At 44.0% G+C, this 18206-nt stretch overlaps 1 protein-coding gene across 1 annotated transcript in view; it reads left to right on the top strand.

Moving 5' to 3' along the window:
- psd3l (pleckstrin and Sec7 domain containing 3, like) overlaps window positions 1-18206 on the top strand; it is a 405977-nt gene that overhangs the window by 229734 nt on the left and 158037 nt on the right. Inside the window, exon 5 of the mRNA XM_055642234.1 lies at window positions 11426-11887. Coding sequence (XP_055498209.1) covers window positions 11426-11887 — 462 coding nt within the window. The remainder of the gene's footprint in view (window positions 1-11425; window positions 11888-18206) is intronic.

Here is an 18206-nt window from a genome sequence, read left to right as displayed (position 1 = left end):
CCCCTGGCGTGGGATACCTTCCCTTAATTTAATTTGAGGGGCGTCTCCACCATACCGTGCCCCCCATGTCCAGCAGCGGAAGGACCCTAGACTGTGGTCCTCCCCCACCGAGCCTTGGCGTTGGCTGCACCAAGCTTCAGCGAGTCCCTTAGCACGTACTCCTGCAGTCTGCAGTGGGCCAGTCGGCAATTAAGTTTGATTTGTAACCATAGTTCAAATCCAGCCAGCTGGCTGTCTGTGCATCAACAGTCAGACAGGCCAGTGAGAGAGGCCACTTTCACAGCCATCGTGGGGACAGAACTTGGTGACTATTCACATTGAAGTGCACATTTGATTGCCCTGAGGCTGCTTTTGCCCGTTAAGTACTGATGAGATCCTCTCTGCTTCTCCCTCTTCTGGCAGTAACCTTCGGCCCATTGTACCAGACACCCACCGCTGCAGAGGGGAACCAGCACACGCCGAGAGTCCCGGAACCCCAGCAATAAATGATGACATTTAACCATTCTTTGTGTGATGGTATCATCAGGCTCTGATCATTCGCACAATGTGCCAGCAGACATTGTTATGCTAAAATGAAAGATCATGATAGCGGCCACCCAATTGTAATAAGGAGCATTTGCATTGTATTCCCAATGAAGTACAACGCATTCCCAAAAAGCCACCCGTTAGTTATCTCGTTTAAGAAGAAACTGCAGATGTTGGAAAATCAAAGGCAGACAAAAATGCTGGAGAAACTCAACGGGTGAGGCAGCATCTATGGAGCGAAGGAAATAGTTTCCTTTGCTCCATAGATGCTGCCTCACCCGCTGAGTTTCTCCAGCATTTTTGCCAACCTCCGTTAGTTATCTCCTTGGGTTATTCTCTGTCTGGCAATAGTGTGTGTGTGTCCCCTCCCAGGTCAACACCTTCATTATCTATAACATAAGGCCTGAATTATCAATGTAATAGGTGTTGCTATATAACGTTAGGACTTATGGTCTGTGATTTGACACTTATTCAAATCTTTATTCCCTTGGAGGGTTTTCCCCAGTTTACATTCACAGTAGAGAGATTTAAAATGTAATGATCACCCTGATGTTGCATATCTTTTTTAAACTTTTGTCCAAACAACAATAATGAAAGCCACTAATTGTTAAAAATAAAAAATACTCACAATTTTATTAATAAACTCTGAGGAAGATTTTCAATTTGCAGGAAGTTAACCAGCAAACGGTATTAAACCTTTCCTGTGAATAGTCTCATTTGTTCTTGGAATGAAAGGGAAGGATTTACATGGCGATTGAGACATATATATCTCTCTCTCACAAGGATCTTAGGAACCAGTTAAATTTCTGCAATACCAAAGATGCCTGCATCGTCCTGTTATCTAGTGCCAGCCCATAATTACTGCATTTAACAACTGCTTTGGGAGACTTGAATACAATTTCAATAGCAATTCCATCTTGAACTGATGCTTCAAACATGGCAGGCATATTTAAAAATAGTTCAGAGATTCTGAGTACAGTCACAAGAGTTTAGTTTCCAGATTTCCAGTAATGTCTCCCAGACCTAATTTCCCTTGCAGTCTAGTCCTCTCCGATCACCGCCTTATTTCACAGTTCACTCCCTGTCAGGGCCCTTGGACATGTGTTTTAAGTTTCCGTTCCTACGTCATGCCATATCTTCTTTTAGTTTAGAGATATAGTATGGGAACAGGCCCTTCAGTCCACTGAGTCCCTGACGAGCATTAATTAATCATTCACCCAAGAGCACAGAGTTGTGCAGCACAGAGACGGGCTCCCTTCAGCCCACAATGTTTGTGCCGAACATGATAATAGACAATAGGTGCATGAATAGGCCATTCGGCCCTTCAAGCCAGCACTGACACTCAGTGTGATCATGGCTGATCATCCACAATCAGTTCCTGCCTTCTCCCCATGTCCCTTGACTCAGCTATCTTTAAGAGCTCTATTTAACTCTCTCTTGAAAGCATCCAGAGAATTGGCCTCCACTGCCTTCTGAGGCAGAGAATTCCACAGATTCACAACTCTCTGCGAGAAAAGGTTTTTCTTCATCTCCATTCTAAATGGCCTACCCCTTATTCTTAAACTGTGCCCCCTGGTTTTGGACTCCCCCAACATTGGGAACATGTTTCCTGCCTCTAACTTGTCCAATCCCATAATAATCTTATATGTTTCAATAAAATCTCCTCTCATCCTTCTAAATTCCAGAGCATACAAGCCCAGCTGCTCCATTAAGCTAAATTGTTTACAAATGAAATGCAGATGCCGGTTTACGCCAAAGATGGACACAAAATGCTGGAGTAACTCAGTGGCTCAGGCAGGCATCACTGGAGAAAAGGAATAGATGAAGTTTCGGGTCAAGACCCTTCTTCAGACCGTCTGAAGAAGGATCTCGACTCAAACGTCACCTATTCCTTTTTTCCAGAGATGCTGTCTGACTGGCTGAGTTACTCCAGCATTTTGTGTCGTTAAACTGATCTCATGTATCTGTACATGACCCATACTCTCCTATTCCTTGCACTTCCATGTACCTGTCTAAAAGCCTCTAAAACTCCACTAACGTATCTGTCTTTTCTACCACCCCTGTCAAAGCATTCCAGGTCCCCACCACTCTCTGTGTAGAAAACCTGCCTTGTACATCCCCATTAAACATTCCTTCTCTCACCTGTAGCTGTGCTCTCTAGTGTAGGACATTTCCACCCTGGCAAAAAAAAGGTTCTGATTGTCCACCCTATCTATGCCTTTCATAATTCTATCATGTCTCCCCTCAACCTCTGACGTTCCATAGAAAACTACCCAAGTTTATCCAAACCTCTCCTTGTTGCTGAGACCCTTGAATCCAGGCAGCTGTGTTCTAATTTATCCCACTTTCTCATTCACTCCCTACCCACTAGGGGCAATTTACAGAAGCCAATCCATGATTGAATGATGGAGTAGACTTGATGGGCCAAATGGCCTAATTCTGCCCCTGGAACGTATGAACCCACAAACCTGCACATCTTTAGGATGTGAGAGGAAATGGACCTCCTGGAGGACATCCTCGTGGTCACGGGGAGAGGATGCAAACTCCACATAGACAGCGTTCAAGGTCAGGATTGAACCTGGGTCTCCGGTGCTGAGAGGTAGCAGTTCGACCAGCTGCACCACTGTGTCGTTCTGCTCCCTCTGGTGCCATACAGCTGGAAGTTCCATGTCCAAATTAAGAATCAAAGAACTGCAGATGCTGGTTTATACCAAAGGTAGACACAAAGTGCTGGATAACTCAGCAGGTCTGACAACATCCCTGGAGAAACAGGATGGGTGAGGAAATGTTTTGGGTAGGAACAGTTCTTCAGACTGAAATTATGGGCCTCCAGCTTTTCACCTCCTGGACTCACACTGTTTTCTGCCCCCTCCTGATCCACCTACACTCTTTCCTCTGAACTCACAATCTACACACTTATCTCACACCTGTAGTCTTTTCATCTCTGGGCTCTGCCCCATCAAACATCCCCATCACCTGTACTTGCTTTCTCCCTCCTTCCCCTCCCCTTCCCAGCTCTCCCACAAGCCTACAGTCTCCGCATCTTCCTTTCTTTTTCCCGTACCCCCCCACCCGACATCAGTCTGAAGAAGGGTCTCGACCCGAAACGTCGCCTATTCCTTCGCTTCATAGATGCTGCCTCACCCGCTGAGTTTCTCCAGCATTTTTGTCTACCTTTGATTTTTCCAGCATCTGCAGTTCTTTCTTAAACATCACCTGGTCTTATCACTTCTCCTCCCACAACAATCAGTCTAAAGAAAGGTGAGAACCTGTAACGTCACCCATCCTTTTTCTCCAGAGATGCTGCCTGAACCCTTTGAGTTACTCCAGCACTTTGTGTCTATACATTCTAAATTCCATGTCCATTAACAGCTACAAAGGTTTAAAGGCCCCACATTCCAAATCAAACAATTCCTCTATCTAAATACACAAGTATGAAACCATCTCCATCAACCAAGATAGACCTCCAAATAACACATGAGAGGAAGGGAACGACTTACAACAAAGGAAATGGGAGATAGCAAAATAATACAGCAAAATAAGAGGATAAAGATGAATGATTATTGTGTGTAGACAAAATGCTGGAGAAACTCAGCGGGTGAGGCAGCATCTGTGGAGCGGAGGAAATAGGCAACGTTTCGGGTCAAAACCCTTCTTCAGACTGATGTGAGGGTGGGGGCGGGAAGAAGAAAGGAAGAGGTGGAGCCAGAGGGTTGAGGGAGAGCTGGGAAGGGGAGGAGAAAGCAGGGACTGCCTGAAATTAGAGAACGTTCATGCCGCTGGTGTGCAAACTGCCCAAGCAAAATATGAGGTGCTGCTCCTCCAATTTATGGTGGTCCTCACTCTGGCCATGGAGGAGGCCCAGGGCAGAAAGGTCGGATTCGGAATGGGAGGGGGAGTTGAAGTGCTGAACCACCGGGAATTGTGAATTATGATTATTGTGAATTGTGGGAAGATTGACGCAAAAAGTAACTGAAGTCTCTTTCAAAGATATTTTGTACCTTCAGTGTACAGTTCCATTTTATTTTGCACTTCCCTCTGTTCTTTTTCTCTCGGCATGCAATTGTGGCCAAGATCTACTGTGAGTCCCTGGAAAGGGCAGGCCTAAGCCAGGTGGGGAAAGAGTTGGGGGTGGCACCACTGTTCCTCATCTCCAAGTCTGAGCCTTAGTTCTAACCTGCCTAGCCCTGTCTTACAAGACATGTGCCAATAATAATTAAAATATTTAAGTGGAAGAAAGCCACCTCCAAAATCAACATTCTCCCCGTTCTTATTGACTGCCTATTACTATTTTCGCATGGTCCCGCATATGGATGGCACAGCGGTAATATTTCCGCCTTACAGCGCATGGGGCCGGGTCCAATCCTGACTGCAGGTGCTGTCTGTAGGGAGTTTGTATGTTCTTCATGGGAATGCGTGAATTTTCTCCGGATGCTACGGTTTCCTCACGCACTCCAAAGACATTTTGGTTTGCAGGTTAATTGGCTTCAGTAGAAATTGTAAATTATCCCTAATGCGTAGAATATTGCTAGTGTACGGAGTGCTCGCTGGTTGGCGTAGACTCAGTGAGCCGAAGTTATCCATGCTGAATCTCTAAAGTCTAAATGTCTAATTGCTGAACAAAGAACGCAACATGACTGTGGTGCCGTACATGTACAACGATTAGCTAGTCCTATTACACACACTGCCCCTCGATGGAAAGCCATTTGGACAATAGTTGGCATTGTAATAACTATTACTGATTTGGGATATGTAGAAGTAAGGAAAACTGTTATTATTTAATAATCCCCAATTCAAATAGCGAAGAGCTCCAATAATTTAAAAAAAAAGATATATATGTGATTTTCACATCAAAATTTGATTATCTAGCAAAAATAAGAATACATGGTAATTTTAAGTATCTTCGTCCATTTAACATTGAAAGAAAGAAATATTGTATATTTGTATTCTCGAATCCCAGGATGCTGCATAGTACCTCAAAGCCAATGCCATCGTTTTTAATGTCATAAAAAGGAACTGCAGATGCTGGTTTATACCAAAGATATACACACAATGCTGGAGTAATGCCCCTGTCCCACTTAGGAAACCTGAACGGAAACCTCTGGAGACTTTGCGCCCCACCCAAGGCTTCCGTGCGGTTCCCGGAGGTTTTTGTCAGTCTCCCTACCTGCTTCCACTACCTGCAACCACCTGCAACCTCCGGGAACCGCACGGAAACCTTGGATGGGGCGCAAAGTCTCCAGAGGTTACCGTTCAGGTTTCCTAAGTGGGACAGGGGCATTACTCAGCGGGTCAGGTAGCATATTATGCTACCTATTTTTTACCTATATCTATTGCTGCCTCATGGGCAAATGTGGCCATCATTGTCCACACTGTAAGTCCCCCCCAAAAACAATGCTCTAAAAACTCGTTCAGTTGGGTGGCATTGACTGGGAGGTGAATGTTGGCTCAGATGAGAGACCTTGTTGAGGAGATGACACTGAATGTTGGAGTAGCTCAGCAGGTCAGGCAGCACCTCTGGAGAAAAGGAATAGGTGGCGTTGCAGTTCGATGTTTCGACAAAGTATCCCTTCTTTCAATTCCTTCAATAAATTTACTTGACAGTGAATTGGAAATTCTGACGGTATTCTGATGGCATTTTCTTCTGAATCTTCTCTTTTTCCTTGTCTTCCTCCCATATCAGCTTTGACCTTAGAGACAGAAGGTTCCAGGTTTTGACCTGTGGATTTTCTGTCTGTGAGAATTACAGTGAAATGTACTAGAATCCATCTACAGCTTTGTCCCAGTAGTGTGCAGTGTTTTACCTCCTCACAAGAATGTTTAAAGCGAAAGTATTATACCTCTAAATGGTAATATAAAGGGGCTGATATTGAAAATCTGTGGCCACATTCCTAGTACTGAGGTGTCATTATTCAAAATGTCTCATGTCACTATGTGATTTATTGCCCTCCATTCCATGTGCCCATCTAAAAGCTCTTAAACGCCACTATCGTATCAGTCTCCACCACCACCCCTGGCATCACCTTCCAGGCACTCACCAAACCTGCCCTGCATATGTTCTTTAAAATCTGCCCTTCTAACCAACAGCTACGTCCCTCTGGTCTTAGACATTTCCACCCTGGGAAAAGGGTTCTGACTGTCTACCCTATCACTGCCTCTCATAATTCTACAGACTTCATTCAGGTCTCCCCTGACATGACATGACAGTGCAGGAAAGGAGAGGGGAGGGAAGATCCTCCTGAGGCCCATTGGCAGAAGCTGGTGGCGCATTTGATGTAAAACACAAAACTTCTGAAAATGGTAAGAGTCCAAACTAACCCAAAATTGGAGGAACTGCACCTCGTATTTAGCTTGGGCACCTTACAGCCCAGCAGTATGAACATTAATTTCTCTAATTTCAAGTAACTCCTGCATTCCCTCCTCCTTCCCTCTCTCCTCCCTCTCACAACCTTGTCATCCCACCAGTTCCACTGTTCACATCCTTGTATCCCTCTAATTAGCACATTTACCACAGCCAACAATGGGTCATTATGGACATTGTCACTAAGCCAAGGTCCTGTCTGCTTTCTACATGCACATTGAAGATTTCAGAGCAGTATTGGAAAGAAGTGTACAGAGAAGTTAGCTCTAAGAGGATAACAAATATTTATTCCTCTCCTCCCATCCTTCAAAAATAGATTACCTGGCGTTATCAACTCACTGATTGTGGGAGCTGGTGGTATGTAACGAAGCCTTGAATTTTCTGAATTGTAATCTCATTTCAAAAATATTTAGCTTTCTGGAAAGTACTTTGGCATGTTCTGAAAGCAATATGAAAAGTATACAAATTCTTGTAACTCCCATTGATTATCAAACATCAGCTCCATTATATTATTATCTCGAGGTATGATACTTCTGGTTAAACATTCTTGTTGCAAGGAGATCAAGCATTGAACATAACTGTGATAAAGGTGTAGATGGATTCTAGTACATTTTCTTGTAATTTTAGATCTGCACCTAGTCTCGAGTTACTGATCTCCCAAACTACCTTGTAGTGGCCTCTGTACTTTGCAATTTTAATCTGCATCATGGCACAGTAGCACGGCAGTAGAGTTACTGCCTCAGTCGCAAGAGACCCAGGTTTGATCCTGACTACGAGTGCTGCCTGTGGGAATTTGCCCATTCTCCCTGTGACCGCATTGTTCTTCTCCAGGGTGCTACTGCTTCCTCCCTTGTTCCAATGACATGCAGGTTTGTAGGTAAATTGGCTTTTGTAAATTTCCCCGAGTAGGCAGGATGCGAAAATGGGATAACATAGAACTAGTGTACAGGTGAGCAGTGGTCGGCGTGGCCTCGAATGTTCTATTTCCACGCTGTATCTCTAAACCTCTTTGTGATTGTAACTCTATATTCTGCCCTGTTTCCTTTCTCGTCTTGCTTTACCTGCCTGGATAGTACACAAGACAAAGCTTTTTGCTGTATCTTGCTACATGTGACAATAGTAAATCAATGTTTTGCCCAACTCTCACCCTGATGTGATGTCATAAAGATCACCAGTGGTGATGCTGGACATGCGATGGGTACAGCAACCGGTTAGATTTCAATCCGTAGTACGATAGATGTGCATGCAATATTGTGACGTCACATTGCCATGGTTATGTCAACCAACAACGTGCGTGCAGACAGGCAGGTTTTACACCAGGAGATCATGGTGAGAACATGAAACTGTTCTAAAAACTCCCCAAGAGTTTTGCTTTTACTATCTACTCTCTGTGCATAAAAATAACTTTCACATTTTAAGCCTCACGAAGATGATTCCAAATGCATCATCAATTGCATGGTTAAAGAAATTTGGCAAATTTATTTGAATCAATTTTGTGACAAAATCTATGGGATAAAACATGATTGTTCATTAATTTTCCAATTTCATCCACAGAACCATTTAGCAGTCTAGGTTGGGAGGACATCTACTGCCTATAAGATTAAACAGAATTATTTTGGCCAATAATTATAAAGGTTTATGTTGACTCATGTGAAGTGCATGGAACCCTCCTCATGGTGCGAGCCAAGGACTTCTATGTTTCTTTGATCCCTGTAAATTATTTTTAAATAAAACGTTAGCAGGATGAATTTAAATCTGTCATGTTGATAGCACTTGGCCCAGGTTGTGGGCCTACATTTTCATTTACAAAGTCCAAAATCTGGCATCTTTGAGGGGCAGAATCAAAAGTTAAAACTCACACTGCTGTTCAAAAATATAGTTGCCAAGGACTTGCTGATGGATCTGATTCAAAGGAACCTTCTCTTAACAAGATTTCTCAGACCTACACAGAAACTGCTGGAAACACTCAGCAGCCCAGGCAGCATCTGCAGTGAGATAAATAGAGACAAGGTTTTAGATCACTGACCTTTAAGTATAAGTCCCATTGTGATGACAAGTAGTTAACCTGCAATGTTAACTATAATTCCTTTCCACAGATGCACATGAACCTGCTGTGCATTTCCAGCAGTTTCTAGAGGCAGTGACTGCTGATTCTGGAGTCATGACCAAAGTACAAAGTGCTGGAGGATCTCAGTGGATCAGGCAGAATCTCGGGAAGGAATGGACAGGCAACGTTTTGGGCCTGCACGCTTCTTCAGACGGGTGCTGTCAAGAAGAAGGGTCTTGACTCAAAACATCATCTGACTGATGCTGCATAACCTGCTGAGTTCCTCCAGCACTTTGTACTTTGCTCTGACATTTTTGAGGTTTTGTTTCAAAATTTAGCATCAGCAGTTTTTGCTTGAATCTTTCTCTGCTTTTTTGCCTCACTCTGGGTACTACATGCCTGTGTATGTGGGCGATGATGCGAAAATGTCATCATGCAGCTCATTCATCATAAGACTTAATGGGTGATGCGATCGTCCTTTTCTGCTTTGGCCAGAGGGACATTGTTACTCTATCATTGCGACAGGTATATGGATTAGGAAGGTTTAGAGAGATATGGGCCAAACGGGGGCATGTGGGGACCAGCTGCGGTATATTGGTCATCATGGGTATGTTGTGCTGAATGTTGGCACAGCGGTAGAGTTGCTGCCTTACAGCGCCAGAGACCCGGGTGCGATCCTGACTACGAGTGCTGTCTATAGGGAGTTTGTACATTGTCCCTGTGACATCCGTGGTTTTTCTCCGGGTGCTCCGGTTTCCTCAAACGCTCCAAAGACATACAGGTTTGTAGGTTAATTGGCTTCAGTAAAATTGGAAATTGTCCCTAGTGTGTGTAGGATAGTGTTAGTATGTGCGGACTGTTGGTCGGCGCGGACCCGGTGGGCCAAAGGGCCTGTTTCCATGCAGTATCTTTAAAATAAACTAAACTGCAGGGCTTGCAATATGTAATATGGGACCATTGTGAACATTTACATCGTTTTAGTTTTAGTGATGAGCGCAGAAACGGGCCCTTTGGCCTACTGAGTACACACTATTATACACTAGGGACAACCTACAGAAGCCAATTAACCTACAAACCTGTACGTCTTTGGAGTGTGGGAGGAAACTGGAGAAAACCCACGTGGTCGCAGGGAGAACGTAAGACTCCACACCAACAGCACCCGTAGCCAGGATAGATCCCGTGTCTCTGTGCTGAAAGGCAGCAACTCCACAGCTGCACCACTGTGCTGCCAGCTCAGAAGGTGAAAGAGTTTACTGCTTGACTATGTAGAGCAGTGAAATTCCAAGTCAGTCATAAGGAAAGGGACAGGTCCTTCAGCCCACCAAGTCCATACCGACCATCAAGGTCCTGTAAACTGAAGATAGACACAAAAAGCTGGAGTAACCCAGCGGAACAGGCAGCATCTCCGGAGAGAAGGAATGGGTGACGTTTCGGGTCAGATTGGTTAGGGATAAGGGAAACAAGATGTATAGACAGTGATGTGGAGAGATAAAGAACAATGAATGAAGGACATGCAAACAAGTAACGATGATAAAGGAAACAGGACATTGTTAGCTGTTTGTAGGTTGAAAATGAGAAGCTAGTGCGATCTGGGTGGGGGAAGGATAGAAAGGGAGGGAATGGCTCACTGAAGTGAGAGAAATAAATCATCATACTACTGGGCTGTTAGCTGCCCAAACGAAATATGAGATGCTGTGCCTCCAATTTGCGTTGAGCCTCAATCTGACAATGGGGGAGACCTAGGACAGAAAGGTCTGTAGGAATGGGAAGGAGAATTAAAGTGTCCAACAGCCGGGAGATGGGGTAGGTTCAGGCGGGCTGAGCGAAGGTGTTCTGCAAAGCTATCACCCAGTCTGTGTTTGGTCTCGCTGATGTAGCGCGCCCACATCTTGCCTGTTAACACTGAGCCTATTATATGCTTTCCATCCCCATCTACTATCCCCCAATTCCTCTACTCGCCTACACACGTGGGGCAATTTACTTTGGTCAATTTACCCATCAACCCATATGTCATTGGGATGCAGGTGGAACCTGGGGCACCCAGAGGAAATCCACATAGTCATGGTGAGAACGTGCAAACTCCACACTGACAGCATACAAGACGAAGATTGAACCCTAGTCCTTACAGCACCAGTGACCCGGGTTCGATACTAACTATGGGTAAAGTCTGCAGGGAGTTTATCCGTTCTCCCTGTGACTGCGTGGGTTTTCTCCGGGTGATTCAGTTTTCTCCCATATTCCAAAGACTACAGGTTTGTAGGTTAATTGGCTTCTGTTAATTATAAATTCACCCCTGTGTGTAGGAGAGTGCTAGTGTACAGGGTGATCACCGGTCAGCCCTGTGGGCCAAGGGATGTGTTTCTACACTGTATCTCTAAAGTCTAGTGTCTAAAGCAGCCTCGATGGGCCGAATAGCCTAATTCTGATCCAATGTCTTATGTGGCGATCTCCCTGTTTTTCTCTAACTGTACATCTGACTGTTGTCTCCTCAGTTTACCGATGGTGACAGCAATGAAGGAGACCGAGTTTGAATATTCGTGGACCTCGCAGAGTGAGGTGACCGACATCTTCAGCTCGCAGTTTGAACATATCATGGAGTGCCAGCAAATGAGAGGCACCTCGTACAACAGCCTGGACTCACTGGACATGTCTTCCACTGACGAGAGCGAGCGTGGCTTCAGCTTTGACATGCCCCTCACCCCCTTGATTCAGCAGCGGATCAAGGAAGGTAGCAGTCAGTTCCTGGAGGACGGGCTCTCGGAGACTTCCCCTGGGGGCAAAGCATCTCATTGCTACTTTACAGACTTAAACGGGACTTCAGAGAGCAGCACAGAGGAGTCAACAAACAGCAGCGTGTCGGACAATGCATTCCACAAATATTCTCTGAGTTCCCTGGCAAACGGAGCACCTCACCATTTGGATATGCACGATGAGAAGGCACGTACTACCTCAAGGTAAGAGTCCCCTGCCCCATTACGGAACTGCCAAGGAAATATGCACCAGCTACAGGTGGCACTGTAACGCACCTGGTGGAGCTGCTGCCTTTTATAGCGCCAGTGACCCAGGTTCGGTCCTGACCTTGGGTGCTGTCTGTGTCAGGTTTGCACGTTCTCCGAGTGACCATGTGTGTTTCCTCCCTCATCCCAAAGGCGTGCGAGCCTGTCGGTTCATTAGCCTCTGTAAATTGCCCCAAGTGTGTAGGGAGTGGATAAGAAAGTGTGAGAACAGAACTAGTGTGAACGGGGGATCGATGGTCGGCCTGGGCTCAGTGGGCCAAATGGCTGGATTCCAAATGGTGCATCTCTAAACTAAACTAAAATATGGATTAAACTGGAGTAACTCGTTAGGTCAGGCAGCATCACTGGAGAAAATGGTTAGGTGATGTTTTGGGTCAAGACCCTTCTTCAGACCGATTAAAATTAATCTATCAAAACTAGAGATACTTGTTTTTTTTAAAGTAGCTTTTAACCTTCCCGTAGATAACATCACGTTCAAAATAAGGCTCTGAATTAATCGAGCCAAAGGGCAACTTGCATTTCTCATTGTGCATTTGTGTTTTGTCAGTCAGTGTGCTTGGGGGCTCTCTTTGTTACCCCTCCATTGTAAATGCGTGAATAATGATCGATGGGTTAACTCACGGTGATCTGATTTACAAGCTCTGAGCATCTGGTGTGCTCACTATGCATTGCCAACTGTATTATTCTCCCACTGAAAGACCCTGTAAGACCCCTATAAACGACTTGCTGTGAAGTGAGCAACTCTTTAAGATAGAAATGGAATCATTCAACTTGCTGATCAAAACGTGGGCTATGTTACTTTTCAGTCATTGATAATATAAAGGTTGATGTGCTTCCAGTGCGTTTTTAATCTAAACACTTCACATTGCTCTTTGTTTCATTGCAATGTCTTGTTTATGCTTGCACAAAGATGTGACATTTTGAAGTTTGTGAGATGCCATTCAAGATACCATAGGAGATGTGTGGGGCATTTTTTTTAATGCAGAGTGGTGGGTCCATGCAATGTGCTGCAGGGGTGGTGGTGGGAGAGGCAGAAACAACAGTGGAATTGAAGAGGCTTTTAGATAGCCACATGGCTCTGCAGGAACTGGAGGGATATGGATCATGGACAAGCAGAGGAGATTAGTTTAACTTGGCATTAACGGAGTGGCACAATAGTAGAGCTGCTGCCTCACAGTGCCAGAGACCCGGGTTTGATCTTGACTATGGGTGCTGCATGTGCAAGGTTAGTACGTTCTCCCTGTAACTGCGTGAGCTATCTCTGGGAGCTCCAGTTTCCTCCCACATTCTAACAACCTGAGGGTTTGTAGTTTAATTGGCTTCTATAAATTGCCTCTAGTGTGCAGAACTAGTGTACGGTGTGGATTCTGTGGGCCCAAGCTGTATCTGTAAACTAAACTAACATTTGGCACCAACATTGTGGGCTGAAGGGCCTGTACCTGTGCTGCACTGTCCTATGTTCTATGAGATATATGTTAATAATAATGTCAAATAGTTTATTGTCACGTGTACCGAGGTACAGGAAAAAGCTTTTGTTGTGTACTATCCAGTCAGTGGAAAGACTATACATGATTACAATCGAGCCATCCACAGTGTACAGAGCAAATGTTACAAAGTTAAAGTAAGAGATGCTGCAGTTGGTGTAGAGGTTAAAAAGAATGGTTCGTAATCCATGATTGGAGATCACTTCTGGGACCAACATGTGGAGAGTCACCTGGCTCGGGCGCCATCTTGAAATCCAGTATGTATTTGTGGAATATTAGCTTATAATATCTTCTGTGGCATTGCTCATGTCAATGTCCTGTTTTATTCGGGTAAAATAATGTATATTTCATAACGCAAAATGGTTTACTCAACTGAAGGCGAAGCAATCTCACCCTTCAAGGTCGCGGTGTCTGGCTCTTAAAGCATGACCAAGGTTATGCAAATTTAATTGCTATTGAACTGGTTGGCACACTTTGAAAACTGCAACTTGGTTGTCAGCCAAAACCTTCCACTCAGCATCTTCGTGTTTTTATTTACATCTCTTACAGAATAACATTCCCCATTTAAATCATTGCCACTGGATCTGTGTTGACCAGTTCCCCCAAACAGGGTGTCAGGGGCGGTGGAGTGGGGTTAGTTCCTGGGTGTAGTAATGCAGGAGGATAGCTCACCCACAGAGAACAGTCATTTAGAAAATGTAATGTCTCTCGGCAGCTCCCGATAGGCAGTGAAGACATTTTTGATTCCATGTAAAATAAATAATGTCTCCATTTGTGAATAAACAGCTGGCTGCACTTGTATAAATAGTTTTTCTTGTGAAGATTTATAAATTTTGGATTAGCTGCATGTAAACACGAGCTTGCATTATTTAATCTGTACCCTTCTTAATCTCTGCTTTAAAAAACTGTAAATAGTTTTCTTATAAAATATTTATTTCTAAGAAGGCTCTCTGGCTTGCGTTCAATGATAATTATGGATGTGGAAGGTTGCACAACCAGCCTACGTTCCTTCATCCATAATTACCTTGAATTCCCCCTCTCCGGCTTGCCACATCTTTTAAGAATCAATTGGGTCTTAACTGGTTCCCATGCCGTCACCTTCATAGCTATGTCTGCACTACACTGAGTCCACAATTATTTGTAAAGAATTTTCCTTATTTCAGTCAGAACATTTTTTCCACAATGGAGATTGTTAGCTAGAACATTTATCCCAGGGCGTGGTAATGGATTTTTTAGGACGACACAGTGGCATAGCTGGTAGAGCTATTGCCTCACAATGCCAGAGACCTTGGCTTCGATCCCTACCCCTAGTGCTGTCTGGGTGAAGTTAGAACATACTCTTTGTGACCATGTGAGTCTCCTCCAAGCACTCTGGTTTCCTTCTGGGCTTGTAGGTTATTGCCATTATTGCCATAGAGGGAGTGCAGAGACGGTTCACCAGACTGATTCCTGGGATGTCAGGACTGTCTTATGAAGAAAGACTGGATAGACTTGGTTTATACTCTCTAGAATCTAGGAGATTGAGAGGGGATCTTATAGAAACTTACAACATTCTTAAGGGGTTGGACAGGCTAGATGCAGGAAGATTGTTCCCGATGTTGGGGAAGTCCAGGACAAGGGGGTCACAGCTTAAGGATAAGGGGAAAATCCTTTAAAACCGAGATGAGAAGAACTTTTTTCACACAGAGAGTGGTGAATTTCTGGAACTCTCTGCCACAGAGGGTAGTTGAGGCCAGTTCATTGGCTATATTTAAGAGGGAGTTAGATGTGGCCCTTGTGGCTAAGGGGATCAGAGGGTATGGAGAGAAGGCAGGTACGGGATACTGAGTTGGATGATCAGCCATGATCATATTGAATGGCGGTGCAGGCTCGTAGGGCCGAATGGCCTACTCCTGCACCTAATTTCTATGTTTCTATGTTTCTATGTTTCTAATTGGCTGGGGTAAATTGCCCCTCGTGGGTAAGGCCTGGATGAGAAAGTGGGATAACATGGAACTAATGTGAATGGGTGTTTGCTGGTCAGCGTGGGCTCGGCGAGCTAAAGGGCTTGTTTCCATGCTGTATCTCATAACTAAACAAAACAAAACAAAATCTTCCAATGTTCGTGCATTTCCTATGAGAAAAAAACACGTAAAATTGAATGTTTCAAACAAATTATATTTTATCTGTTTGACATTTTTATCAGCATTTCCTCATTTCCCACCCTTCCTACCCATCACTACTTTTTCTGCCCACACCCTTCCCTATCAGCTTAAAGCACAATAAATGTTCATCCAAGTACTTTAGATAAGGGAAGGTACACAAAATGCTGGAGAAACTCAGCGGGTGCAGCAGCATCTATGGAGCGATGAAAATAGGTGACGTTTCGGGCCGAAACCCTTCTTCAGACTGATGGGGGGTGGGAGGGGAGAAGGAAGGAAAAAGGGGAGGAGGAGGAGCCCGAGGGCGGGGGGATGGGAGGAGACAGCTCAAGGGTTAAGGAAGGGGAGGAGACAGCAAGGGCTAGCAAAATTGGGAGAATTCAACATTCATGCCATCAGGATGCAAGCTGCCCAGGCAGAATATGATGTGCTGTTCCTCCAAATTTAAAATTTAGAACTGTTTCAAATGTAAGCACTCAAAACGCAAACCTGCAAAAACTCAGATGGTTCCAAACATATAAATTCCACGAGTGATTGGAAAGATAAGACAGTTTGTCTATTACTCTGAAAGATTCGTAGAATCCTCAAGTCTTCACATAGCATGGAAACATAGCATGGTAAACAGACCCTTCAGCCCGTTCATTTAAACTTTACTCAAAAGCATTCAAGGTGTGTAACTTCTGAGATCTGCGGAGCCAACGTTTAGGTGTTTTACTTCCACAATCTGAAAGATAATTCTATAAACCAACAATTCCTGGTTTTGACTAAAAACGTCCACTAAAATTGAAAGACTATAGATAGAATTATTTGATAAGCAAGTTTCTATGCGTTATTGTAAAATAGGTTTTTTAAATATATTTCGCACCGTTAGAATTTTAATTTGGAGCCCCTGAGCATTGTTGAGAAAGGAAATGTGAAAGGAATTTCTTGTGATGAAGCATATTGAGTAACTTTGGTTTTAGATGATTGTGCACACTTTTTATACTTTCATTTGTTACAGTTTTAAAAATAGGAAGTTTAATCCATTGAAGGAAGCCTGACATCAGCACAGGATGTTTGATGACTGGACTGTGAATAGAAAGTGCCCACAACTCCACTGCCTTTTTTGTTGAGATTAGTGGGCACAGCTGAGCTCTGGTCTCTTTAAGCAAGAATGAGATGGTGCCATCTAACCTTAAACCAGATATTTCACCGGCCTACGTTCTAATGTTTAAGTAGGGTAGGCCCTTGTTATCAGGTGAATGAATTAAGCTGCAGAGAGAATGCTCTGCTCTTATTAGCTGCTGGTTTGATCATCCCTTTTATCAATGAAGATAGACACAAAAAGCTGGAGTAACTCAGCGGGACAGGCAGCATCTCTGTAGAGAAGGAATGGGTGATGTTTCGAGTTGAAACCCTTCTTCAGACTCGACCCGAAACGTCACGCATTCCTTCTCTCCAGAAATGCTGCCTGTCCCGCTGAGTTAATTTCTGTGTCTATCTTTGCGTTAAACGAGCATCTGCAGTTCCTTCTTACACACCCCTTTTATCACTTCCGGTTTAGTTCTCCCTTTTATCACTTTTGGTTTGGTGCTCCCCTTTATTCATTGCTCCCTTTTATTACTTAGCTTAGGTGCGTTGTTTTATTACTCCTGGTCTGGCGCTCCCTTTTATTACTCCTCCTTTGGTGCTTCAATTTATTACTCCTGCTTTGGTGCCCCTTTTATTACTCCTAGTCTGGCACTTCCTTTTAGTACTCCTGGTCTGGCACTTTATTTTATTGCTCCTGGTTTAGTGTACCTTTTTATTACTCCTGGTTTTGTGATCCCTTGTATTACTCCTGGTTTTGCACTCCCATTTATTACTCCTGCTTTGTGCTCCCTTTTATTGCTCCTGGTTAGGTGCACCCCTTTTATTACTCCTTATTTAGTGTTCCTTTTATTACTCCTGCTTTGGTGTTCCAGATTATTACTCCTTGTTTGGTGCTTCAGTTTATTGCCCCTAGATTTGTGCTCCTTTTTATAAATTCCCCTGGTTTGGTGTCGCCCTGTATTACCTCCGGATTTGGTGCTCCATTGTATTGCTGCTCATTTAGTGTTCTTTTATTGCTCCTCTTTTGGGACTTTTTAATTTTATTACTCCTGTTTTGGTGCTCCCTATCTCTCCGTCCTAGGTTGGTTCAGTTTGCTATGCCCTTTTTTTGCTGCTTATATTGTGCTCTGCGTGATTGTTGCTGCCAAGTGGAACTTCTGACCAGAGGAATGTAGCACCCAATGTACTCAAAGAACAAACAATTTAACATGCAGTTGAGTATCCACCAGTTTAATGCAGGATCTGGAAACTCCAGTGAGACCCAAATTCTTGCATGATGTGCGACTGACTTTTACTTCCTGGGCCAGAGCAGGCAAGTTTGATGATTGTGTTGCAATGTGTTATTACGTCTGGCCAATAGTTTTGTTGAAGAAGAGACAACTCTTTGATGTTTTTTTGGTTAACTATACCAATTTCTTCTATTGGAATCCACTTACTTTTGATAAAATGCAGTTTTAGAATATGCGTATTACTGTAAAGGACACAAAGTGCTGGAGCAACTCAGCAGGTCAGGCAACATCTCTGGAGAGCACGGATAGGTGACCTTTCGACCATTCTTCA

This window comes from Leucoraja erinacea, chromosome 1, assembly GCF_028641065.1.
Source record: "Leucoraja erinacea ecotype New England chromosome 1, Leri_hhj_1, whole genome shotgun sequence".
Taxonomy (NCBI): Eukaryota; Metazoa; Chordata; class Chondrichthyes; order Rajiformes; family Rajidae; genus Leucoraja; species Leucoraja erinaceus.
This window is presented reverse-complemented; position numbering and strand designations above follow the sequence as displayed.